This window comes from Trachypithecus francoisi, unplaced genomic scaffold, assembly GCF_009764315.1.
Source record: "Trachypithecus francoisi isolate TF-2019V2 unplaced genomic scaffold, Tfra_2.0 Contig01579, whole genome shotgun sequence".
NCBI lineage: Eukaryota > Metazoa > Chordata > Mammalia > Primates > Cercopithecidae > Trachypithecus > Trachypithecus francoisi.
In genome coordinates this window covers 32,341,233-32,368,641 of record NW_022681442.1, presented here as the reverse complement: position 1 = coordinate 32,368,641, position 27,409 = coordinate 32,341,233, and the positions used below count along the sequence as shown (strand labels likewise).

At 42.5% G+C, this 27,409-nt stretch overlaps 1 protein-coding gene across 2 annotated transcripts in view; it reads left to right on the top strand.

The window, feature by feature from the left end:
* The window catches only part of CNNM1 (cyclin and CBS domain divalent metal cation transport mediator 1), a 68,618-nt gene that overhangs the window by 8,185 nt on the left and 33,024 nt on the right, over nucleotides 1-27,409 (top strand). For both annotated transcript variants that reach the window (XM_033186307.1, XM_033186296.1), the window contains exons 2-3: nucleotides 23,195-23,338; nucleotides 26,455-26,595. In XM_033186307.1, coding sequence (XP_033042198.1) covers nucleotides 23,195-23,338; nucleotides 26,455-26,595 — 285 coding nt within the window. The remainder of the gene's footprint in view (nucleotides 1-23,194; nucleotides 23,339-26,454; nucleotides 26,596-27,409) is intronic.

Genomic DNA, 27,409 nt, shown 5'->3' with positions numbered 1-27,409 from the left:
TAACGTAATCCACTATTTCTTCCACTTAGGTTATTCACTGATTTTATTCAACAACTAGTTGTGTTGGCACAGTGGAGAACACCACCAACATAGTCCTTGTCTGCATAGAGCTTCATTCTAATACAGGAGACAGAAATTAAGCAAACAGGATAGTGATTAAGAACATAGGATTTGGCCGGGCGTGGTAGCTCACACCTGTGATTCCAGCACTTTGGGAGGCTGAGGCAGGTGGATCATTTGAGGTCAGGAGTTAGAGACCAGCCTGCCAACATGGTGAAACCCCATCTCTACTAAAAATACAAAAATTAGCTGGGCAGTAGCGGTGCACACCTGTAATCCCAGCTACTCAGGAGGCTGAGGCAGGAGACTTGCTTGAGTCTGGGAGGCAGAGGTTGCAGTAAGTCAACTCCAGTGTGGGCAACAGAATGAGAACCTGTCTCAAAAAAGGAACATAAGACTTACTAGAATGCCTGAGTTGATACTGGCCCTGGGCAAATTATTTAACTGCTTATGTCTGTTTCATTATTTCAAATGAAAATAATACTAATATTTACTCATAAGATTGTGTGAAATATTAAGACTATTGCATTATGCTAACTTGCTACCTGTCATGTAATTACTAAGTAGATGTTAGCTATGATTATTAAATATAAACACAAGTCTATTACTCATTTATGCAAATGCCTCCTAAGAAGTTACACTTTTTCACATTTTTGTCTCCCTCAAATTCATTCTCTCCAGTGCCACTAAAATAATCTCCAGTAACGTCACTGCTTAAAACCCTTCTGCAGCTCCCCGCTGCCTACGGGAGAGGAGCTAAGCTGGCAAGGCTTCCTGTCCTCCCCTCCAGCCTCATCGCTCACCACTCCCTGCCACAGCTTTACCCTCCAGCAACGCTGAACTCTGTGGTGCACTGTGCTATTCTTGTCTTTGTTCCTTTATTCACACTGCACTTCTGTCAGCAATATGCTTTGCCTGACTAATTCATTGCCAGCTCTTTAATACTCAGCTCAGAGGCCACCTCCTCTGGGAAACTTCTCCTGTAAACCCCAAAATACAAAAATAGATGTTTTGGCCAGCTACATTGTTTTATGTGCATGTCTCAATCATTGAACTAACAAGCTGTACTATCAGTGTGTGTTTATAAGTGCCTCTCACCCATACAATGAGTATCTCCAGGGCAAGACTGTCTTATCTATCTTTGTAGCTCCAGCAGCTAACGATGGATATGACACATAGTACATTTTCAATAAATGTTTGTTTAAAGACTGAATGGATGACTTAAGGAGTTAAACTTTAATATAATGGAAGAGATCTGCAGAGCACTAGTAAATGAATTAAATCATTTTGGACTATGCAGCAGAACAAATCAAACTTAGAAGTTTGTTAGTGTTAGAAGAAAAGTGTTGCATATATTGTTTCTCAGTTTCTTTAGGTACATCTATTAATATTTATTACAACAATTTCTTTTCATATGTAAAGCACTGTGCTAAGAGTTAGGGGTATGAGATAAAAATCTCTGTTCCCGAGGAGCCTAGAGCATAGTGGGTGAATAACACTTCCCTTTGCAAAGCTAGAAGGCAAGCTGGACACTCACCTTTCCCATGACTTCCAGTGACCTCGAACTTACAAGTCATGTCTCAGTATATAAGTACAGGATATGGGTAAGACGGACCTTGGTACATAAAGCATTAAAATGAAAGTGCTATACTAGAAATGCAAAAATGCAATGGAAACATGGAGGATACAATAACTATGACTAGGTGGCATTTTTTTTTTTTTTTGAGATGGAGTCTCACTTTGTCACCCAGGCTGGAGTGCAGTGGCATGATCTCGCCTCCCAGGTTCAAGTGATTCTCCTGCCTCAACCTCCCAAGTAGCTGGGACTCCAGGCATGTACCACCATGCCCGGCTAAATTTTTGTATTTTAGTAGAGACGGGTTTTCACCATGTTGCCCAGGGTGGTCTCGAACTCCTGAGCTCGGGCAATCCACCAGCCTCAGCCTCCCAAAGTGCTAGGATTACAGGTGTGAGCCACTGCACCCAGTCATATTTTGCTTTTATAAATTTTTTACTGAAGTTTATCTTTCTATAATTTATACAGAAAAAATATAAATATAGAATAGTAGAAAAAAGAAGTATGAAAATCATATGAGGATAATCATCCCACTGTCCTGAAATAGTAACTCAATATTTTGTCATATTAAAAATATATTGCACATAATAACAATCTTAATGAAATTCTTAAAAAGAAAACAAAAGGAAAAACCCATTGTCCTGCCATCAAGCACAAATCAAATGTCCCATTCTAATCCTAACAGTGATTTTCTTACAGGATGGCATTTTTGCTATAGTTTCCTCAGCTTTGAGTTCTATAATTTGGGAAGACTAATTTTAAAAATGGAGCCGTAGAGATTTATCATATTTCTTAAATTTACTACTCTATTATTGGATTGCTTTTAGGAGACACCGAGTCCTGTATAGACAACAGGGGAAAGGAATAAAGCTTTGTTCTGAAGTCAAAGACTTCTGAGTAATACAGCACTGACTGACATTTAACTCAATTAAACATTTTAGCTTTGCTGGACTAGTAACACCATCTTTGCAAACAACAGAGCACAATTCATGTATGCTAGGTTGTTCCACCTGTACACTAGCATGGCTATAACACAGTCTACTGCACAATCCATACTCAGTCTTCGCTTATTCATTGATTCATTCAGTAAACATTTTTTGAACTCCTGCTTTGGGCCAGGCATTATACTAGACTCTGAGAATACAGTGGTGAGGTAGGCAGACATTATGGAGCTAAAAATATCCTCTTCCATCTTTGGTCTTCCTGCAAGTGGTCTGTTGCCTAAAGCAGGGATCCCCAACCCCCACACTGCAGACCGGTACCAGTTTGTGGCCTGGTAGAAACTGGGCCGCACAGTGGAAGTTGAGCAGTGGGCAAGTATTACTGTCTGAGCCCCACCTCCTGTCAGATCAACTGGGGCTTTAGGAGCGAGAACCCTACTGTGAATTGTACATGCAAGGAATCTAGGTTGCATGCTCCTTATGAGAATCTAATGCCTGATGATCTAAAGTGGAACAGTTCCATCCCCAAACCATCCATCCTTCCACCCCAGTTCATGGAAAAATCATCTTCCACAGAGCCAGTCCCTGGTGCCGAAAAGGTTGGAGACCTCTGGCCTAAAGCATGTCCAACCAGCCAGTAAGTGCTCCTGGCCCAGACACACAATGTGACCTTTTCACTGCAGAACAATCTAGTCCAAAAAGCCAGTGTTTTATTTTACACTCCAAATGCTGACCTTAGCTATTTTTTCAGGAAGAATAACCATTCCATTGCTTAATTCTATAAAAACCTGCCAAAACATTAGTGCTATATTCTTTGTCTTCCATAAAAGAAAATAAAATTTTTCATTCACAATTGCATTTCACTGGTGTAAATAGACGTATTACATTTTAAAATGTGTCAAATGTTGCTAAATAATAATTAGTAAAATGTATAATGAGATGCTTACTTTCTAAACAATAGAGCAAACAGTAAACAAAGTGTAGTCCATTGTATATACAGAGAAAGAAAGAAAGGAAAGGAAAAAGGGAAAATAATTAATATTCAAGATGATAAACTTGTGGGGTTTTTTCCTTTAAACATTTTCATTGTGATTGTTATAATGTTGTTATATTCTTTTTTTTTCCAGTCTGGCAAAAGAAATGCCAGGTAACAATAGAATCTGAACTGGAAGGGACACTAATAAAACCTGTGAGGGAATCTCATTCACACTTTTTTCCGATTTAGTTATCTTTTCCAGGCCATACCAGCCTTCATTGTCAGACTTTATTTATCTATCTAAATCCCATAGGCTGCAGTTAAATTCCATTTTTTCTATTTATCATCCTTTGTGAGTATTCTTTTATTTGAAGAATATCATAACTCGTCTCAATTCCATTTTTTAGCCGCCAAATACATTTGATTGTGTTTCTCGCTCCCTTAAAGCATTTGGGTGTCTCTGAGGAAGGTCTGTGGGTTTTCCTAGTAGTATTCTCTTAAACTGAGTTCCTTCTAGGCCCATGTCTGGGGATTCTGAGACCTTCAATAACAACTCTAAATTCTCTTTTTATTTGCTGCTGTTATGCTGCTTTTCAAAATGAGATTCTCCTCAATTCTATTCCTTTCTTTCTTTCTTTCTTTCTTTCTTTCTTTCTCTCTTTCTTTCTTCCTTTCTTTCTTTCCTTCCTTCCTTCCTTCTTTCCTTCCTTCCTTCTTTCTTTCTTCTTTCTCTCCCTCCGTCCCTTTCTTTCTTTCTTTCTCTCTCTGTCTCCTTCTTTCCTTCCTGTATTGAATGGCCATTCTTCTCTGTCAGGCCTGTGTTAGGCACTGGGGATGCAGTGTGGACAAGACTGACACCATTCCTGCCCTCCTAGGGCTTGCAGTCGAGTAGGAGAGAGATACCAAGCTATAAATAATTACAAATTGTCCTAAGTGAGTTGAAGAAAAAGTATAGGGAGCTCTGAACATATAATAGATAGACTTGGTCTTATAGGTAAAGATAGACTGTCCCTCACCAAGTGGTATTTGAGCTGAATCCTAAAGGACAGTGAGAAGGAGTTCATCAGAGGAAGAGCTTCCCAGGAGACAGGAACAGACATGCAAAGGCCCTGAGGAAGAAGAGCCAGCATGGGTGCCATGCCAGGCTCTTGGGCTGTGTAACATCCAGGAGGGAAAGTACCACCTCTGCCAGCCACCCTCCCGTTTTCCCCCAGTGACTCTCAACATCATCTGGGCAGATCAGTTCAGTAGCATGTACTGAGTACCAGGCTCGGCAGATAGACATCGATACAAATGCAGTGCTGACCCTGCCCTCCAGGAACAAGAAAGAAGGAAGGGTCATGATGGAAATGATAATATGAAGCAGCCTGGGGTCCAGACAATGGAATCCAGAAAATATCTGTGGGTGAAAAGGAAAGAGAGAAATAGTCCCAGGATGATCTGAGAAAACTTTTCTGAGAAAGTGGAATTTCAGCTCAGCCTTAAAAGGAGAAGGACCCTGCTAAGCAATTATGAAGGGAAAGAATATTCCAGCTGAGGCAGGAGTTTGAGGTGAAAAAGAAAGGCAGAGAGGGAGCTGACACTGTGTCTGAACACTGGGAAAGCCATTATCATAATGCTGCTTTTATTCCAGCAAAACGGGGAGCTAGGCAGCAGGAGATATTTGTCAAACATAATTTTGTTTCCTTCAAATGCTAAAACTGTATGTTTTAACCATTTTTGATGGTGATATTTCTGAAATGTTTTATACCCATTCCTGCCTTCCTTAACAAAGGATTCTAAATATAACTTAATCTTTTCTTGATGACGCAGGATCATGATCATGAGAGTGTAGTTATTTTATGTTGTATTCCATATTTTTTACATTTTTCTCTGTCCTCTGGCTAACAGCTCTTAGTTCTCTTTGAACCTGCCTCCAGCAAATCCCTGCTCCACCATTCTCCACAAACCCACTCTTCCTGTGTTCATCTCACTTATAGTTTCTGTTGCACTGATAAACTAAGTGAATACCATGTTGAGAATCATGTGCCTGATATACAGTATGCTTCAATCAGTACTTGTTGGTTAAATGATTAGTCAGGTTTTGACTGTAAGCCTAGGGTATGGAGTCAATGGAGAGACCTGGGACAGTTCTTTCTGGGACCATATTCAAAACAGTGGGAAGTCAGACCTCCAGATAATGGGTTGTTACTCTGCTATTTTTACAGTGTTGCTTAGCAAGCCAAACCACCAACTGGCTTAGATTCTAGTGACGAACAACTATTTTTTCATGCCCTAGTGATGTTGGTTACCATGGTGCTTTGGATGACACGGTTGGCTTTTTTATAATTGCCTTTTAGTGGCTCAAGAAGTTATTTTGTGTTAAAGGTGTTGATTATTTCTGATAAAGTGGAGCAGGATAATTACTATAAAGCACAGCCTTTTTTTAAGCTACAGAAAGGGACAGTTTTGTTTTTCCAAATCAAGGTAGTTGCTGCAGGATTGGTAGAATAACATTTTTGTGTTTCTCTTCCTGATTTAGTAGAGAGTGATTTCACTTGATTGTATAGGTTTAAAAAAAAAATCTAGCATGTGTCAGGGTAGCTATTTCTCATCTCATTCCAAAGGAGGCTTTCAAATATTAAGATACAAAGATTAGGAGCTCAGAGCCCTTCATAAACACAGGAGGCTCTAACTGTTAGCATTGTTAAAAATTCTGGTATATATCATTGCAAAGAAGTACCCTGTGAAACCAAACTGTTTTGTAGCCCAGAGCTGTTTAGACTTATAAAAGCATAGAATTTTAGAACCAAAAATGGAACCTGGTCCCACCTTTTACCCCCCCCCCTTTTTTTGAGATGGAGTCTCACTTTTGTCACCCAAGCTGGAGTGCAGTGGCACAATTTTGGCTCACTGCAACCTCCACCTCCCAGTTTGAAGCAATTCTCCTGCCTCAGCCTCCTAAGTAGCTGGGATTATTGGCACCCGCCACCACTCCTGGCTGATTTTTGTATTTTTAGTAGAGACGGGGTTTCACCATGTTGGCCAGGCTGGTCTCAAACTCCTGACCTCAGGTGATCTGCCCACCTCAGCCTCCCAAAGTGCTGGGATTACAGGCATGAGCCACCGTGACCGGCTGGTACATCTTTTATGACTGAGAAAGCTGAGGCACAGAAAGGACAAATACTAAAAAGAGCAATGATAATCCCTCATAGTTGCAAAGGCGTTACATTTATTTATTGGCAAATGTTTTTAATGGCCATATAAACAATATCACAGCCATATAAACAAAATGTCCAATTTAGTAATTCATTTTGTGCTCACCATAAATGTGAGGTCAGCATTTTTTACCCCTGTTTTGTATATGCAGCACCAGAGATCTAAAGACAGAAGTGTCCTGCTCAATGTTAGTGACAGAGGTGGAACCAGAACTCACATGTCTGACTTGCCACCTCAGACCATGGAGTCATGGACACAGACACAGACAGAGGGGCCCAGGGGCCCGAACTCAGATCCCAGCACCTTCGTTGACTAGCTATGACTGGGGCAGTTCACTATATCACTCTGAGACTTGTCTTCCTTCTTTTTTGTTTTGTTTTGTTTTTTTGTTTTCAGATGGAGTCTCCCTCTGTTGCCCAGGCTGGAGTGCCGTGACATGGTCTCGGCTCACTGTAAACTCTGCCTCCTGGGTTCAAGCAATTCTCCTGCTTCAGCCTCTTGAGTAGCTGAAACAACGAAAATTGGCTGGGCACCTGCCACCACGCCCAGCTAATTTTTTTTTTTTTTTTTTAAGTACAGATGGGGTTTCACTATATTGGCCAGGCTGGTCTCAAACTCCTTACCTCAGGTGATCAGCCCGCCTCGGCCTCCCAAAGTGCTGGGATTACAGGCATGAGTCACTGCGCCAGCCTATTCCCCTTTTAAGAAGAAGGAAGATAGGTCAGGTGTGGTGGCTCACCCCTGTAATCCCAGCACTTTGAGAGGCCGAGGTGGGTGGATCACCTGAGGTCAGGAGTTCAAGACCAGCCTGGTCAACATGATGAAACCCCATCTCTACAAAAATATAAAAATTAGCCAAGCATGATGGCGGGTGCCTGTAATCCCAGCTACTCAGGAGGCTAAGGCGGGAGAATCACTTGAACTGGGGAGGTGGAGGTTGCAGCGAGCTGAGATCATGCCATTGCACTCCAGCCTAGGCAACAGAGCGAGACTCCAACTCCAAAAAAACAAGGGGGGATGGGGGGAATAGTGATACTACATTGTGAGTTTACTGTGAAGGCTGAAGACAGTTCCTGTGTAGCCCTAAAGAGACTCCACCATTTGCCTCTTACCTCCCTGATCTAGTTAAATGAATTGTATACAGTTAGTCATCTTGTATAACAAGTTCTTTCTCTCTCTGATCCAGCCCATGTAAAACTATGTATAATAAGAAAACAAAATTGAAGGCTGTTTACTTTGGGGAGGGCCCAGGGGATGAAAAATGGGCCGTGGGAGGTTCTTTCTATTTCTTTTATCCTGTCGTCAGTTAGAATTCAGTTTCCTCCCCCATCACTCTGCCCTTCCTCAGACATCTCAGGCAAATAAAAAAACCTGACCATATAAACAAATATCACAGCCATATAAACAAAACTCCTCAAAGCTCCAAGCAGTCTACTAAAATAAAATATCAGGCTAAACATAGGAAGGCTTGGACTTGAAGGCAGAAGTGTAGCGAGGAGGTGGAATTGTAACTCCTTTCCCCTTCCCAGGTCAAAGCCCTTCTCCTCCCTTGCTAATCACTAGGGAGGTGCCAGGCATTAGCTCACCATGCCTTCCTGCAGCCTCTAGGCATTTACAGAATATGTGCCCATTGCCGTTAACACATCAGAGACAGTAAACCTGAGATTTGGCCAGGAATGTGGAGTCTGCATTGTGTTGGAAAGAGCACAAGATCAGGAGGCAGACAGACCTGGGGTTGTTCCTGGCTCCATCACATACTAATATTTGTCCTCGGATAAGTCACTTTATTTTTCCAAATCTCTGTTTACTGATCTATATTTTAGTAATAACAATCCCCCTTTTGCAGAGATATGATGAAGACCAGAGGTAACATATGCACCTAATGTACAGTAGGTATTGCAGAAACTACTATGGCAAAAACTGGGAAATGGAGTCTCAGGATTCAGCTTGGTTTAGATCAAAAATGATGTGGAGAACACTGAAGAATCTGTAGGCTGTCTGCAGCTGCAATGAGAACCTTCAAAAGTGTAGATTTAAAGATCATCTCAGGTGTCTAGCTTACTTCGAATAGCGCCCCTGAGAGTCCACATGTCTCTCTTCTCCCAGGGACTAGCCTAGACTGACCACACTCCCTGGCTGGCCCAGAACTAAGTGATGACTAAAGTTGGCCCTATTTGCCTTTCAATGTATCATCCTCATATCTGAGGTTGGTTTGTGTCCTGAGAATGACACCATCTGCCAAAGGTTAGCCAAATCACTCTGGGTCACCATGGGATTTTTAAGCAGGGGATCCTGGGTATGGTTAGTCTGAACCTGGAGAGAGAGAGTCAAACTGGCCACCCAGGCAGTCTCCAAGACCAGTTCTGTATCTGAGTGGCCTGAGCTTAATGTATCCAGCCTTTTCTAGTTGGGTCTTGAAGCTTTCCGCAAATCCTAGCCAGAGCCCAGTTTTGGCTTCACCATTTATTGGCTGAGTATTCTTGGACCAGTTATTTTATTTTTGTTTTCTTTTTTTTTTTAATTTAAAGAAAAATTTTTAAGAGATGGTGGGGTCTTACCATCTTGCCCAGGGTGGTCTCAAACTCATGGCCTCAAGTGATCCTCCTGCTTCAGCTTCCCAAAGTGCTGGGATTATGAGCCACCACACTGGGCTCTGGATTGCCTCTGGACCAGCTATTTTATGAATGGGGAATAAGCATGATACGTTTTGACATAGTAGTGGGAAAGAAGGCAAAAAATATACCAAAAAATCATGGGAGCCCTTAATGCAAGGGAGAAGAGTTCAGAAATGATCCTGCTTAGTCTTATGTGATCCTCCTACATGTGATTGAGGTGGGGAGTGACCTCACAAATGCAGTATTTGGTGGATCGTTAATCTGGTTTTGGTGTACAAGATGTATTAGAGTTAGAAAAAGCAAAAGGATGAATGGTTAGGATATTGGTGCAATTGTCCAAGATGGGATGAGGGCATAGAAATTAAGGATACCTTTAATTAGAAGAGGAAAAAAATCTCTTAGACTTCATTACATACGAACACTCCTCCTCAGTCTCCTTTACTGATTCTGCCTACATCATATCCACTGATGTATCTTCAGCATCTGGCACAGTGCCTGCCCATAGCAGATGCTCAAATATTTGTTCCATGAATTGCATTTCTGTGACCTCTAAATGTTACAGTGCCTCAGGGCTCAGAAATTGAACTCTTCTCTGTCTACTCTTGTTCCCTCGGTTATTTCATTCATTCTGCCAAACTTGTCAACATGAACTCCAGACTTACATTTCTAATTGCCAGTGAAGATCTCCACTTAGAGGTCTAAAAGATGTCTCAAACTTAAACCTGCCCAAAACTGAGCTCCTACTCTTTTTGCCAAACACACCCCTTAAGTGATCCTCCCACCTCAGTCTCCTTAGTAGCTGGGATTACAGGTGTGAGCCACCATGCCCAGCTAATATTTTTAATTTTTTATAGAGATGGGCTTTCACTGTGTTGTCCAAGCTGATCTTGGAACTCCTGGGCTCAAACACCCCTCCTGCCTCAGCCTCCCAGAGTGCTGGGATTCCAGGCGTGACCCACTGCACTCGGCCTTATGTCTATCCTTAACACAGCGGTTTAGCAAACTAATGCAGAAGCAGAAAACCAAATACCACATGTTCTCACTTATCAGTGGGAACTAAATCATGAGAACACGTGGACACAAAGAGGGGAACGGCAGACACTGGAGGAGGGAGAGGGTTAGAAAAAAATACCTATTAGGTACTGTGCTTAGTACCTGGGTGATGAAATAATCTGTATATCAAACCTCGGTGACACGAATTTACCTATATAACAAACCTGCACATATACCCTTGAACCTAAAATAAAAGTTAAAAGAAAAAAAAAAACAACAACACAGCAGCTAGAGTTCCTTTTAAAACATAAGTCGGCCAGGCACAGTGGCTCACACCTGTAATACCAGCACTTCGGGAGGTGGAGGCGGGTGGATCACGAGGTCAGGAGTTCAAGACTAACCTGGCCAAGATGGTGAAACCCCATCTCTACTAAAAATACAAAAAAAATTAGCCTGGCATGGTGGCAGGCACCTGTAATCTCAGCTACTTGGGAGGCTGAGGCAGAGAACTGCTTGAACCCGGGAGGCGGAGGTTGCAATGAGCCAAGATCACGCCACTGCACTCTAGCCTGGGGGAAAGAGCGAGAGTCTGTATCAAAAAAAAAAAAAAAAAACCACACACATACATAAGTCAGATCATCATATCACCTTTTTGCAACACACACACACAAAATGTTACAATGGCTTTTTTTTAATGTCACTAAGAGGAAGACCCAAAGTCCTTACAAAGGCCTTCCTGGCTCTGTCCCATCAGCACCTCCCTCACCCCTCAGCTCCCTGACCTTGGCTCCCACTACTTTCCTCTCCCACATTCTACAGCCACCGCGTTGGCCTCCTTGCCATTCCTTAAGCAGTTACACTCCCAGTGCATGGCCTTTACACATTGTTCTGCTGCAGAGATCTCCACAGGGCTCCCTACCTCACCGCCTTCAGAGCTTTATTGAAACATCACCTCAGGGAGTTCATCCCGGGTCTCCACTCCCTAAAATCGTAACACCTGTTCTCTCACTCCCACACACTCCTTCGTCACTCTTCCCTGCTTTGCTTTCCCCTTAGCACTGTGCTATATATATATTTTTATATATATGATGTGTGTGTGTGTATACATATATATATATATATATTTTTTTTTTTTTTTTTTTTTAGGCAACATCTCACTGTCACCCAGGCTGGAGTGCAGTGATGCAATCATGGCTAGCTGCAGACTCAAATTCCTAGGCTCAAACAATCCTCCTGCCTCAGCCTCCCAAGCAGCTGGGACTACAGGCATGCACCACCCCACCTGGCTAATTTTTTTTTTTAACTTTTTATAAAGATGAAGTTTTGATTCATTGCCCAAGCTGGTCACAAACCCCTGGGCCCAAACAGTCCTCCTGCCTCAGTCTCCCAAAGTGTCGGGATAACAGGCTTAAGCCACGGCACCCAGCCTTACACTATATATTTTACATATGTATTTGCTTTATTATTTCTTACCTCTGCTTACAAGAGTGTAAGCCGCAGGAGGAAAATGATTTTGTGCATTGCGCTCATTGCTGCATTTCAAGTGCCTAGAAGAGTGCTCTGCACATGGTGGTCATTCAGTAAGTACTTGTTGAAAGAATAAAGGAAGAAGAATTGAAAGAATGTGGGGATTTGTTTCTAAACCGACATAAAGGAAAGATAAAAGATGACTCTTGGGTTATGACTTAGGGTAACTAGAGTTAATGGTACCATTTACTGTAGTGAAGACGGAGGGAGAGCAGGGGCAGTGTATCAAAGACGGAGGGAGAGCAGGGGCAGGGTGTCTTGAAGATTAGGAGTTCCTATTTGGTTAAGTGATTTTGACAAGAGGACCCCTCAGGCAAACTATCTAAAACAGGATGGATGTTCAGAATAGACATCGAGGCCAGGTGCAGTGGCTCACACCTGTAATCCCAGCACTTTGGGAGGCCAAAGTGGGCAGATCACTTGAGCTCAGGAGTTCGAGACCAGCCTGAGCAACATCGCAAAGCCCCATCTCTACAAAAAAAAAAAAAAGCCAGGCCTGCTGGCTTGAGTCTGTTGTCCTAGCTACTCAGGAGGCTGAGGTGGGAGGATCCCTTGAGCCTGGGAGGTGGAGGTTGCAGTGAGCTGAGATTGCATCACTGTACTCCAACCTGGGCAACAGAGTGAGGCCGTGTCTCAAAACAAAAAAATAGACACCTATGTTCAGATATAAATCCAGTTCTCAGGAAAGAGGTGATGGTGATATTTAAATTAATAGGCTTTGCTGGGATCTTTAATCAACAGGAGAGATGAGCAAAAGATCAAGGACCGGAGCAGAAGTTCTTAACTGCAAGTGCCCATTAGAATCACCTGAAGAAGTTTTAAACCTTCCAGTGTCCCAGCCTCATCCAAGATCAATTAGATCAGAATTTCTGTGAGTAGGACATAGGCATCAGTAGGTGACTCCAATGTGTAGCCGGGGTTGAGAATCACTGAGTCGGAGTCTTTAAGATATATTTATCTATAGGTGAGGATTGTAAAAAGAAATCCACAATGGAAACAGAAAAGTTCCAGTCATAAGGGTGGGAAGAGAAGTAGCGTAGTCTTGACCAGGTTTTCTGATACCCAAGTGTGCCTAATAATCACCTGGAGACCTTGAGGAAATGCAAATTCTGATTCAGAAAGCTAGGATGAGGGCCTGAATTTCTGCTTCCCTCACAAGCTCCCAAGTGATACCATGTTTCCAATCCAAGGACTACACTTTGAGTAGCACATGTCAAGAGTAGTGTTTCGGCTGGGTGTGGTGGCTCACGCCTGTAATCCCAGCACTTTGGGAGACCGAGGCAGGTGGATTGCCCGAGGTCAGGAGTTCAAGACCATCCTGGCTAACACAGTGAAACCCCATCTCTACTAAAAATACAAAAATTAGCCGGGAGTGGTGGCATGCACCTGTAGTCCCAGCTACTCGGGAGGCTGAGGCAGGAGAATCGCTTGAACCCAGCAGGCAGAGTGAGCTGAGATTGCGCCATTGCACTCCAGCCTGGGTGACAGAGCGAGACTCAGTCTCAAAACAAAACAAAAAACAAAACAAAACAAAACAAAAAAACAGCTATCTGGACCCGCAAGATCCTGATTCTGTATGGCAGGGATGGGACCTCAGATCTTGCATTTTGAACAAAGGCCCAGGTAGTGTTCATGCTGCTACTCCAAGGAATACATTTCCATTGGTACCAAGTCACCAAGACCAAAGTAAGAAAGAGGAGACACTCAATTCTGTCTGCCAAGTGAATAAAAGATGCTGCAAGCACACCAGGAAGAAGAACGTAGCAAAAGTCACTACATTTTGTAAGGTGAAGGTCACAAGTGAGGCAGAAACCATAAAATCCTAAAACGATTTTGCTTAGTTCTCTATTTCCAAGCAATATGCTTTCCTCCTAGCTTTTATATTTTATCTTGGGAACAGTTACCAAAGTGCTGTAGCTATTTTTGAAGAAGAGAGGAAGCAAATCAATTATTTGCCTTTTTGTTCCCCCAAGGCATCGGAGGTATGCTAATGGAGTCCTTGAGAGCTCTTCTCTATGGATGTGCCTAAACCATGTAGAAGAGATAAGGCTATATTTATTAAAGACTTTGGAAGCTATTTTAGCTTCTTCAAATATCAAAATACAGTTGTGATGTTGCTGTCACTGCCTTTCTGTATATTTTTACACTTTTATTTATTTCAGGCTCCGGGGTATATGTGCAGGATGTGTAGGTTTGTTACATAGGTAAACGTGTGCCATGGTAGTTTGCTGTACCTATCAACCCATCACCTAGATGTTAAGCCCAGCATGCATTAGCTATTTTTCCTAATGTTCTCCCTCCCCCCACCCCACCCCCAACAGGCCAGGGCTTTCAACCTCAATAGTATTGATGTTTGGGGCCAGGTAATTCTTTGTGGTTGGGGACTGTGCTGTGCATTGAAGGATGTTTAGCTTCATCCCTGGCCTCTACCCACCAAATGCCAGTAGCATTCCCTGCCCCAAGTTGTGACAACCAAAATTGTCTCCATACATGGCCAAATGTCCCCTGGGGGGCAAAATCACCTCCATTTGAGAACCACTGCTTTAAAAGCAATGCCTGAAAACCTCATCTTCTAAGAAATCTGACTTGTAGTTCGAGTATGTCGATACGAGGTAGTGATATAAAACCTTAGGTAGAACACTGCCAGTAACCAGTACTATGACTGCACTTTGGATTCTTGGGGTCATGGAAAACACTAATTTGACCTTCTGTAATGGGTAATTTTACTGACCTCAAATGTGCCAAGAGCCTAATAGGTAATGTGGTATCTCAAGCGTGTCTCAGAGGAGATTGGTACAGAAGCCACAAAGAGACCCTTTCCCAAACCCAGCGTTGAAGAGTCAATGACTACTTTTTGCCCATGTCAACAAAATACTACAGCCACTCACACAATATAAGATACAGCATTAATCACCTTGCCACTGCAGCTACCCTTTATTTTGGGAGGTTCTTTTCATGAGTACTTAGCATCTTGTGACCTTTAAGCTAGGTACACCAAAGGGACCAGGATTTACTAGATGTCTCGGTACTGATTTCTCTTCCTCAAAACCATTGGACAAATCTTACCCATAAACCAGTGGTTTTCAAACTTTACCCTGCATCAAACCACCTGTAAAGTTTATTAAACCACACATCACCGGACTATGCCCCCAGGGATTCCGATTCACTAGGTCTAGGGTTGGGCCTGAGAATTTGCGTTTTTATTTTTTTATTTTTTGAGACAGGGTCTTGCTCTGTTGCCCATGCTGGAGTGCAGTGGTACAATCACAGTTTGCTGCAGCCTCAACTTCCCCAGGCTCAGGTGATCCTCCCACCTCAGCCTCTCTAGTAACTGGGACTATAGGCACATGCCACCGTGCCCAGCTAATTTTTGTATTTTTTTATAGAGACAGGGTTTCCCCATATTGCCCAGGCTGGTCTCAAACTCCTGGGCTCAAGCAGTCCCCCCGCATCAACCTCCCAAAGTGCTGAGATTACAGTCATGAACCACTACACCCAGCCAGAAATTGCATATTTAATTAGTTCGAGTGATGCTGATGCTGGTGGTCCAAGGATCACACTTTGAGGACCAATGTCATAAGCCAAGGTAGTAGTTCTCAACTTTGGCTGAATGTTAGACTCATCTGGGGGTCATTTTAAACTATTGACGCCACCCCTCACCAATGAAATCAGAATTTCCAGGTATGAGATCCAGTTATATTAATAGAATATACTTAAAACTTCTCAGGTAATTCTAATACACAGCCAGCATTGAAAACCATTGAACTAGGTGAGATGCATTCCAAAGCATTGAGAGTGGAGGGTCTTACCAGGTGGCCCTGTTTCATAGAGGAAAGATAGATCACCAGTAAATATCAGTTAGTCCTAGAGAAGTATGACTCCAACCCCTCAGGCTTCATTGAGGATTATTTCTCCTGTTCCACCCAAATGCATCTCAACACTGCAGTCCAAACAAGGTTCAAATCTCAGTTGCAGTTCATCTTTGTTGTGTCTCAACAAGATGTGGGCAGGATTGGAGCCAGAGATTGTAAATCAGAGGCTGGGCTGGGAAGAAGTAGTCAAGGCTTGAGGGAAGCAAACTAAGGCTTGAGGAGCTCACAGCTGGTAGAAATCAGGAAAGGCCATCAGGACAGTGCTGGGCTTCTGTTGAGGCTGAGCACCAGGAACATGGCAGAAAATCAAGCCAGAGGCCAAAGAGTTTGCAGTCACCAGACCCGAAGTGAGACACCAGTGAGCTCAGAGTTAAATATGTTCTTTAGACCTCAGAGACAGATGTAGCCTTCATTTTTAGAAAGTGCATTTTCATAAAACCCACTGTTCCTTTACTTTTCAACTCAGCCCAGAGATTTCTCATCTATTGATGTTCAATGGCACAGTAGTATGCTCAAGAAACATGTAAAAATGCCTCATAAACTGGTATCATTCAAGAATTTTCCACCCAAAGAAGTACTTTCTGCCTCCGCTGAATCTTTATGAGATACATTATGCCCTTGGACTTAGCAGGATTAAAGTTTGTCACTTTCACTATTTTTAGAAATTGGAAGGGTGACTTTGCCAGGGCCCCAATTGTTTTGGACCTGACTCAAGACTGAGAGTGTGTGGAGCAAACTTAGTTTAGTCTGCTCCTCAACATCTGTAGCTTAATATGACTTTACCATGTGGTCTTGTTTGCAGTAATGATCCTAAGGGAATACAGTCTCTGCTTCCACTCTGCCACCACCACCACCTCCTCACCAAGGAAAATGCCCACCAAATGAGATAGAATTCTTTAATGGAAGTTGGAAACAAGGCTAACTTGTTTAAAAATATGCACAAGACACATGTCTCCATAGATTCTGGAGAAAGCTGAGAGCCTGTCCAATCATTGATTCACACCATGAGGGGTACAGGAGGTCCTGAAGAACATCCAACTTCAGTGCTCTTCTGTACTCTGTATAAAGCCTCCTCACAAACTATGAAGTTCTGTATAAATGATATTTTTCTTCATTATTAGCCTAAATTATTTCACAGGCATCTCACTTTTCTAGAAAGTTGGAAGGAAACTGAGATCAGACTAATAGTTGTGAGAAGGCATTTGAGAAGTTTTGCTAGTCTGTAGAGGGATGGCTCAACAGAAAAGGCCACAGTTCTCATTCACATAATCTCATAGGAAGGCAGAAGAGAAAAACCAAAACTTAAGCCACTCTATGACATATGCCATTAGGAAGTAAAGGTAGAAATGGTGAACAGGTAGAAAGGAGAAATAATGTGTGTTAGATACGAGCATTTGCCCGGAGAAAGATGGAAACACTTGGGATATTTGAGCCCCCACTGCCCCAGTTGGATCTGGTTTAGGAGTTGTAAATATTCACAAGTCATCCCCGAGAGTTGATGAGGTTTCTGAAAGATGTGAACCCGCTATGTCCCAGGCCAACAGCTCTTTGTTCTCATATTTTCCCTCTCATCTGTGATCAAGCCCTCATCCCTGTTCACCATTTCCACCTGCACATAACTCATAATATGGTGCCTTCTCCCCTATTTCTGGTCTCCCAGTGGCCTCACCTGTGGGAGACCATTTTTACTCTCCACACATCCTAGATAATGTGTACTGTAAATTATTACCCAAGTCCAAACCAGCATTCCTCTCATTTCAACTCATTCTCTTTATGAAGCAGTCCCTACTTTTACTCAACTTGTGTTGTAGGTTGTAACTTTCAGCCACACCAACTTCCTGCTCATTCAGGTATGGATTATTAATTTTTCCAATTGGCTTTCTTTTTAAAAAATAATAGCTTCATTAAGATAAGATTCACATACCGTAAAACTCATCATTTTAAAGTGCACACTTAATGTGTTTTAGTATATTCAGAGTTGTGCAAGCATCCCTACTAATCTAATTCCAGAACATTTCATCACCCCAAAAGAAACTCTGTACTCACTTAGGCATGCCCCACACTCTCCTTTCCCCAGCTTCTGGCAACCATGATCTAATTTCTTCCTTTATAGATTAGTCTATTCTGGAAATTTTACATAAATGGAATCATACAACATATGGCCTTTTGTGTCTGGCTTCTTTCACTTTGCAGAATGCTTTCAAGGGTCATCCATGTTGTAGAGTGTACTTCATTCCTTTTTATGGCAGGTTAATATCCAATTGTATTGATATAACACATTTTGTTTGGAATCATTTGGATTGTTTTCACTTTTAGGCTATTAGGTATAATACTGCTCTGAATATTTGTGTACAAGTTTTTGTGTGGACATATATTTTCATTTGTCTAAAAGTAGAATTGCCAGGACATTTGATAATTTTGTGTTTAACATCTTGAGGAACCACCAGACTATTTTTCAATCCCACCAACGATGTCTGAGAGGTTCAATTTTTTCTGCATCCTAACCAACATTTGTTATTATCTGTCTTTTTTATTATCGCCATCTTGTGGGTATAAAGTATCTCATTAGCATCTTGATTTGAATTTCCTTCGTGATGACAATGTTAAGCATCTTTTCATTTGCTTATTGACCAATTGTATATCTTCTTTGGAGAAATATCTGTTCAAATCCTTTGCTCACCTTTTAATTGAGTTGGTTTTTTATGTGTTGTAATATTTAATTATATATTCTGGATATAAGTCCTTTAATGATTTGCAAATATTTTCTCCCATTCTGTGAATTGTCTTTTACCATTCTTGGTGGTGTACTTTGCATAATGTTTCTAATTTTGGTGAAGTCCATTTGATCTATTTTTTTTTTATTTGTGTTTTGGGTGTCCTAAGAAATCACTGCCTATGGTAAGGTTTTCTCCTATTTTTTTTTTTCTAAGAGTTTTATAGTTTTTACTCTTATATGTAGGTGCTTGATCCATTTTTGGTTCATTTTTATGTATAGTATGAGGTAGGCATCCAACTTCACTTTTTTGCTTGTGGATATCCAGTTATCAGCTACTAGTTGTTGACTTCTCAATGTTAAGCATCTTTTCATGTGCATTGACCAATTGTTTATCTTCCTTGGAGAAATATCTACTTACATCTTTTGCCCACTTTTGGAGTTGTGTTTTTAAGAGTTGTAAGATTTTGATTTGTATTTCCTTACTGATGATATGCCAGGTGCTATTCTAGATTCTGAGGAAACAGAAGTAAATGGGACGTAGCATACCTGTTGCCTCTCAGGGAGCTTACCCTCACAGGTGGGGGTGGAGATCACATATAAATAGAAAACAACTAGGGTGAAATAATGTGTGTGCGATGCCTGACACTGTGCCTGGCCCCTGGAGTGTGCATAGCAAAAGGTAGCTTCAATAATAATAATAACAGCTATCATTGTTATTATAAATGCCAGTACAGAGATGTGTGCAAAGTGCTGTGGCAAGAGGGAGTGACTTGTGCTTGTCTCAAGATTGGCTTCACATAGGGCCACCCCCAGCACCTCTAGGGCCCAGGAAGGGAGTAGGGGAGGTGCAGGCATAGGGTTCTAAAAGACCAACCTTTCATGAGTGTGTATGGTATGTGTGTCATGGAAACAGCTGGTTTTCTTGTCTCTGTGAGTGTCAACTCGGAATAAGGATTGTGATTGGCAATTCCCATGCCGGTCTGTACATAAGAAGAAATGGCTTCCTTCATTTGTTTGTAGAAGATCTTGACAGGCTTTGGAGGGAAGCTCAGAGGCCGAGAGTAAATAATAAAATGTTTCTAAATAGCTTACCTGGGCACATTATCTTAAATATGATATAATTAGAGCTGAAAGTCTCTGTTCCTTGGGGATAACATAGTGTGTCCTCAAACTGAACTTTCAGAGTATACAGCAATGGCGGGTTTTCATGTGGAAATTATCATACTCTGCAAAAGATCAAAAACTGTTAATTTAATTTCATCATAGGAACAAATTATCTTAGTGGTAGGGAGTATGGCTGTATTATATGTATTCCAGGGTTCACATTACAAAAAAATCCAATTATAGGAAACAATTTTATGAAATCACTTTTCCAAGGCTTTTCATTATACTAGTCATTTGTTTTGTCATCTGCTAGCAAATGTTAGCAGAAAAGTGAGAATAGGTGCCATAAGTTAAGAAAAATGTGTTAGAAATGAAAAACTTTAAATTGAGCACATTCTAACAATTAATATAATCTAATTTAAGCTACAAAGTACTTTGGCCCAACTGGGTAGGATGTAGTTGTTTCCAGAAAGGATAATTTTAGAACCTTTCTAAAGGGTTTAAATTTTAATTTAAACATACTATTATATTTTATCAGAAAATAAAGGCTTTCCTTAGTATCCAGTTTTAATATCACCTATTGTATAAATTATGAGTTTTTATTCAGTCTTCAGTTCATCAGGCACTGATTGGCTGTCCGATATATGGAGGGAACCTTATTTAAGTATATGATCCTTTGTTCTAAAGCAGTTCATGATCTGAGGAGGAAATGCTGTCTAGTGTAGGACACATACATTGCTAGTTACAGGAAGTAGCAATGTGTGATAAATGCTGAAATAGAGAGGTTGGTTCAGATTCAGTGTGGGGTAGATCAGGAGGAGCTTTCTTGGAGAGCTGGTACCTAGGCTAGAGCTCAAAGTTGGCGGTAGGGGAGATGGCGGCAATGGCGAAGAGAAATCGAGGAAGTGGTAGTAACCTGGTACACATGGAGTGTGGAATGATTGGGGGATGTAGCAGGGCACACAGTTAGACAGGGAAGAGCCACATTGTGGAATCTTGATGATATTATATCAAACTAATGAGCCTGGACTTGATTCTGTAAGCAGTAGGGAGCCATAGAGGGTTTTTGAGGAGAGTTGTAACACGATCAGATTAGTACAGTAGGCTGAAGGTTAGGATGAAGGTGGGGAAGAAATTAGAGACCATTCTTGGGTGATACAAATGCCATCTTTCCAATTTCGTTTTAGTTTAAATACTCCAAGGGGTAGCTATCTTATGATTTCAGATATTTGATACAGAAGTTCATTTACATTTTAATGGTTAATTATGCCTCCTGCAAACTGATGACTCCTCTTGACTGATATTTTTTAGCAATGGCTAAGCAAGAGTTTATAAAGGGTACTAATAAAGCATGAACTTGCTTTTTATTGTTTATCATAATAACATCTGAGTCAGTACCCCAGATTTTCTCCTTAAATGTCTCTGAGCCAAGGAAAAGAACCAACCAGATTTTCATTTTAGAAAAAGGACCAGGAGTCTGGGCACGGTTGCTCACGCCTGTAATCCCAGCACTTTGGGAGGCCGAGGCAGTGGATAACGAGGTCAGGAGATCGAGACCATCCTGGCTAACACAGTGAAACCCCATCTCTACTTAAAATACAAAAAATTAGCCGGGCCTGGTGGCGGGCACTTGTAGTCCCAGCTACTTAGGAGGCTGAGGCAGGAGAATGGCGTGAACCTGGGAGGTGGAGCTTGCAGTTAGCCGAGATTGCACCACTACACTCCAGCCTGGGCGACTGAGCAAGACTTCACCTCAAAAAAAAAAAAAAAAAAAAAAAAAGAGAGAAAGGACCAGGAAATGTGTCCATACGGCAGAAGAAAACAAACTGATATGAAGCAGGACTGTTAGACAAAACTTCAGTCCCCAGGTTAGTACTGTACCTAGTTACCTGGGTTTGCAATCCAGCTCTGCTCTTACAGGCTGTGTAACTTCAGACATGCTACTTAACCAATATGTGCCTCAGTTCTGTTATCTGTAAAATGTGGAGAATAGCACTTACCTCAGTGGTTGTTATGAGAATTAAATAGATAAATTTAGAGTTCTCTGGCACATAGTAAGACCTCAATAAACGGAAACTATTATTGTTCAGTCATCAGTCAATAAAAATGAAGTCTGTGAATTCTCTGCCAGTGATATCTTGTAGTTTATAGTCTTTTCACATATTCACTAGGTCATTGGAGCTCCACAATCACCTTACAGGTACTGATTGTTCAAGCTACCATTGCTACTGACAAACTACCCTAAAACTTAGAGCCATAAAACAACAACTATTTTATTATGCTCACAGATTCTGTGAGTCAGGAATTCCAAAGAAGTACAGCAGGAATGGCTTATCTCGGCTTCACAGTGTCTGGGGTCACAGCTGGAAGCTGCTTGAAAGGCTGGGGAGAGGCTAGGCGAGGTGGCTCCCACCTGTAATCCCAGCACTTTGGGAGGCCAAGGTGGGAGGATCACGAGGTCAAGAGATCAAGACCATCCTGGCTAACATGGTGAAACCCCATCTCTACTAAAAATACAAAAATTAGCTTGGCGTGGTGGCAGGCATCTGTAGTCCCAGCTACTTGGGAGGCTGAGGAAGGAAGGAGAGAAAGAGAGAGAGAGAGAGAAGAAAGAAAGAGAGAAAGAAAGAAAAGAAAGAGAAGAAGGAAGGAAGGAAGGAAGGAAGGAAGAAGGAAGGAAGGAAGGAAGGAAGGAAGGAAGGAAGGAAGGAAGGAAGGAAGGAAAGAAGGAAAGAAGGAAGGAAGGAAGGAAGGAAGGAAGGAAGGAAGGAAGGAAGGAAGGCTGCCTGCCTGGCTGGGAGTAAGTGAGACAAGGGGCTGGATCAGCTGAGACTGGCAGATCCACTTCCAAAACACCTTCTTCGCCAAGCTGCTGGCACTTAGGTGGGAAGGCTGGAAGGTTGGGCCCAGCTGGGACTGGCACCTAAGCACCTACATGTGGCCTCTCCACTATGGTGGCCTCAGGGTAATAGTCAGACTTCTTACGATGTTCTTGCAGCTAAAGCTACATGCCTTTATGACCTAGCCTCAGAAATCTTATAATGGACATTCATTTCCCATTCTCTTTTGGTTGAAGTAGTCACAAGCCCACCCAGATTCAAGGGAAGGGGCTGTAGACCACACCTCTCCATGGGAGGCATACCACGAAGGCCATGTTTTAAAATCACCACACTGGCATTATTTCCTGATTCTAGATAAGAGATGGTAAATCAGTGGAGATTAAATGATTTGCCAAGGAATAGTAACTGGGATAGTTAGTGGGGAAGGGGGCTTGGGGAGGAGAATGACTTTTACCATAATTCTGACTCTAAATTATTGCTCTTTCAATTCGTATATATTATATTAGCTAACACATACTTGCTAATATGTAAAAGTTCAAAGAAAAAAAATCAGCTGGTTTTGAGTATATTCAGTAACTTCCCTAAATAGAAACACAAATTTAAAAGAATAAGGTTTGCATTTATAAGCCCTTGCATAAAAACTTCATATTTTAAGGAGGTCCAGGGATGAGTGCAGTCCTGAGATTGGTCAGACGCAACTTTGTATCATTTTTCTCACAAAGAAAGGTCTGTGAAGATGTCCCCGATACTTAACTGTGATTTCATTTGTTCTCTAGGAAAATCTCATCTGGCCATTGTCCAGCGGGTGAATAATGAGGGAGAAGGAGACCCTTTCTATGAGGTGATGGGCATTGTCACACTGGAGGATATCATAGAGGAGATCATCAAGTCAGAGATCCTGGATGAAACGGATCTCTACAGTAAGTGCACAGCCTTGGCTGTTCCCAGGGTCATCTTATTTCCCTCCAAGACTCTCAGGTAAGGCCTTGTTTGATTTATAGAAAGGGTGTCAGGGCAAACTCTGTGCCCTGATGTGTGTCAGCCACTTATGCCAGGTGCTGCTGTGGCAAGATACCCTAGCTGGAATCACTTCTGAGTCACTGGGAACATGCTAGCTAAATGTTTATCAGGAGGCAGCCTTCAGGAACTGAGCCAAGACTATGAAAAGGAGACCTCCCAGCCTTTGGGTAGAAAAGGGACTACAGGAAACACAGTGTTCCCAGGATGGTGCCCAGAGGCCTCTCTGCCCTTGTTTCTGTCCCCCATGTTCTTGTTTGGTTGCTTCATTCACCTAGATGCAGACCCCAACAGGGGTTCCACTCACACCAGAACAGCAGTGAGCAGTGAAGACGGTCATGAGATTGCCTACTCACAACCTAAGCCAAAAATGGAATATTCCTTCTTACACACTTCCCTGGCCTCTTATGCCTTTCAGCCTACCACCCTCGGTTTCTGTTCTCTCCCTGCCACTAGAATCCCTGCTCTTGTCTCTGTTTCCTTCTTTCTGGTCTGCTCCCCGTCCTAACTCCCTCACTCAGGAACAATATAGACTTTTCTATGCAGATGTGAATACTTTGGGTTACTGAACTTCATCAAAACTTTGCTTGCAAACACTACAAAGGCATGCTTTGTCTCTAGGATTGGAACGTTATCTAAGTCCATGGGAGTCCCTAGGCCAGGAATTGTTTCCTCCTCAGAATTTAATCTCATGGAATAGCCATCCTTTTCTTCCTCGCAGATAACTCATTTCAGACTTGGGTCCTTAGTTTGTGAGATGCGGCCTTTCAGAAACTGGCTCCTGGTAGAAAGAGCTTTGATGCCATAAGGCAGTGAGCAGTGCAGAAAGGGTGCCTTCCTTTTGGACAAAAATATCAACCCTAAAGGTGGGCCAGGCCTTGACAAAAACAAGCAGGAGAATCATGGCACCTCCCTCCAAGAGCCTGGCACTACTGTGCTTGCCCCAACCAGGCATGTCTTCCTCATGTGGGGATCGAGCTTGGAAATGTCCTCTCCCTCCCCAACCTCTGCCTGCCACTCATGATTTAGAATTCTCAGGTGTAGCCTGGGCAACATGGTGAAACCCCATCTCTATAAAAAATATAACAGTTAGCCAGGTGTGGTGGCATATGCCTGTAGTCCCAGCTACTTGGGAGGCCAAGGTGGGAGGATCCCTTGAGCCTGGGAGGTCCTGGCTGCAGAGAGCTGAGATTGTACCACTGCATTCCAGCATGGGAGCCTGGGAGGACTGTCTCAAAAAAAAAAAAAAGAAAAATCCCGGATGTCTCAAATAAACTGGTGAAGCCATTCACACTAAGGTGTTAGGTGCTGATAATAGTCTAAATGAGTAAACTCCCAGGGCACTTGTTTGAACAACATTAAGGCTTCAAGCACACACTATTAAAATCTAAGGAATGAAAGGGCAAGCAGACGAATGACTCCCTAATGATGCCATTTTAAGTAGCAATCTGATGGGGGAGAGGGGAACTATTTAGGCAAACTTATACAAATCAGAAAGTTGCTCACTAGTGAGAGCGAGGCTGATAACCTGTATCTGCTACTCTTTTGCTGAGTGATCCTCTTTCTACAGGAGCAGATTAGGGTAAATCAGCTGCTGGCATGATTCCTTAAGAACTGTGAAAAGGCCCAGAAGCCAGGGGTACTGTCTTTCTTCTTGCATGACCCTGACCTCAGGTGATCTGGACACCTGGGTCTAGGTCTGCCCACTGTGACTTGAGCAAAAGGAGTGTCAAAGCAGGGGCCAGATGACTGCGAAGTCCCAGAGTCAGAGTGGGCCATGGAAGAGCTGCACCAGCAGGAGGGCACTTTGTCCCTTCTAGAAGGAAACCCAAAAGCAAGCCCCAAAAGGAGAGAGGGCACACCAAGGAGCCAGATTCTGGGGCCTTGTTTTCCTGCCGCAAGGGTTCATTCCCTTTCATTCTTACTGCAGCCACTCAGCTTGCACCAGATGTTCCCCCACAGCCCTGTTTCCCTTTAGGCCAAGTTTGGAGAAAACCCAAATCCTTTTCCCTGTTCCCCTTAATGCAGATAAGATGGGCTAGCAGTTTCAAAATTTTACTCAAAACTCAGGGAAAACAAAAGAGAAAGAACCAAAGGAGACATTTCCTGTACCAAAAAGAGAAAGGAAAAAAAGGGGGGGGGGAAGTAGATATATTTAGACAAGCTTTAAAAAGAATGAGAACAAATTAAATTGGAAAAAGCAAATTTTTTCAACCAATAATTACATGCCTGATATATAGGCTCTTGGGAGGTACCAGACCCTGCCTGAGGCCCCCCACCCAGAAAACCCACCTTTAGAGATTATAGGTCCAATCTTATTTCTTCTCCTCTCTTCTTCCCTATATTTCCCCTGATTCCCTCCCAGTGGAGGGACTGGGGTTGAAGCAGGGAAATTGTGAGATAAGAGGTAGTGGCTGCCCTCTTCCCTTGTGTGGCATGCTTCAGGTACCACTCAGATCATGGTTCAGATAAGCAGCAGGAGACTAGTTGAGGCCAGTTCAGGGGAAAGGAGGGGGACAGAGTCAGAAATTCCCTGGGCCCTGCAACCCACTCGATACTAAGAATGCAGGTCCCTTGTGTGTGTATGACTTTGTGTAAAAGCATTCTCACAGGTCGCTTCCAGTTGGAGTCTCATAATTAATTGCACAAGATGAGTACGAGAGCTATATTAAATATGACTAGCCTCCTTGTACAGGTTAAAATAAAAACTCTGATGCTTAGAGAGGTTGCATGGTGAGTAAGTAGTGGAACCAGCCTCAGAACCCCAGACTTGGGTACCCCAAGCCAGCTTTCCCCTTTTTCTACTATACACTCGCTAAGTGTGGAAAACACTTAAATGATGGCAGTCTCCCATTGTCTATCCCTCACCAACATCCTTCTACTTCCTGGGTGATACTGTGATGTCATCCATAGTTGACACTGCAGAAATGTTCTATCTGTCCCCTGTGATTCTGGGGAAACCTCCAAAGACCAACAATGATTCTGAGATAGCTGCAATCTGTCCTCTGTGACCCCACAGCTGACAATCGGAAAAAGCAGAGGGTCCCACACCGGGAGCGGAAGCGGCATGACTTCTCCTTGTTTAAGCTTTCGGACACAGAGATGCGGGTGAAGATCTCACCACAGCTTCTGCTGGCCACACACCGCTTCATGGCCACAGGTAGGACAAGTCTCCACTCCAGAGAAGCTAAAACACAATCCCTAGGGTGGGACCCAGGCACCGATCCTTGTTAAAATCTTCCAGCCTGATTCCAGTACGCTGTCAGGACTGAGAAGCACTGTTCTAGGAAGGAGGTTGCCTTAGATAGGGTAATGGATGCCACCTACTGTCATATTGAGCCCCAGGCCTGATCTTATAGAGGAAGAAATGAGTATAACTCAACTCTTCTACCAGAGAAAAGAGCTAAAGAAACCATTGCCGCACTTTTCCCTTTTCTACTCACTTCCTGGCTGAAGCCTGAGGCCATCTCCCTGTCTGTTAGACTTGCGGTGCCCTAGAACAATGCCATAGAAGCCTGTGAGCTATGGATTGTTTAAATGCAGAAGTGGATTGTGAATCTTGGGATCTTTAGAAAGAAAAAAAAGTGAGACAATCCAAAGATAAGCTGCTTCTTGTGAAGGTCAAGTTTGTCTTTGAACCTTCTGACCATCCATGCCTAATTAATGTGCTGACCTAGAATGATCATATCTATCACGAAGTTCAATATTTAATTAATCCAGCATGTATTTATTGAGTATATAATGAGCGCTAGCACTGTTGTAGATGCTAATGAGTAGAAAATTTTCAGTTGGAGCTGCTTTAAGATAGAATTTCTAGTTCTGAATACAGATTTCTTTTAACTACTTCCCAGAGCATATATAATATAAGTAATATGAGTTTTACATATGTAATATAAGTAGTAGCTGTAATATATAAATATGATGCAAGGATGCCTCATATTATTGACAACTTATTATTTAAATAATTGCCTGTC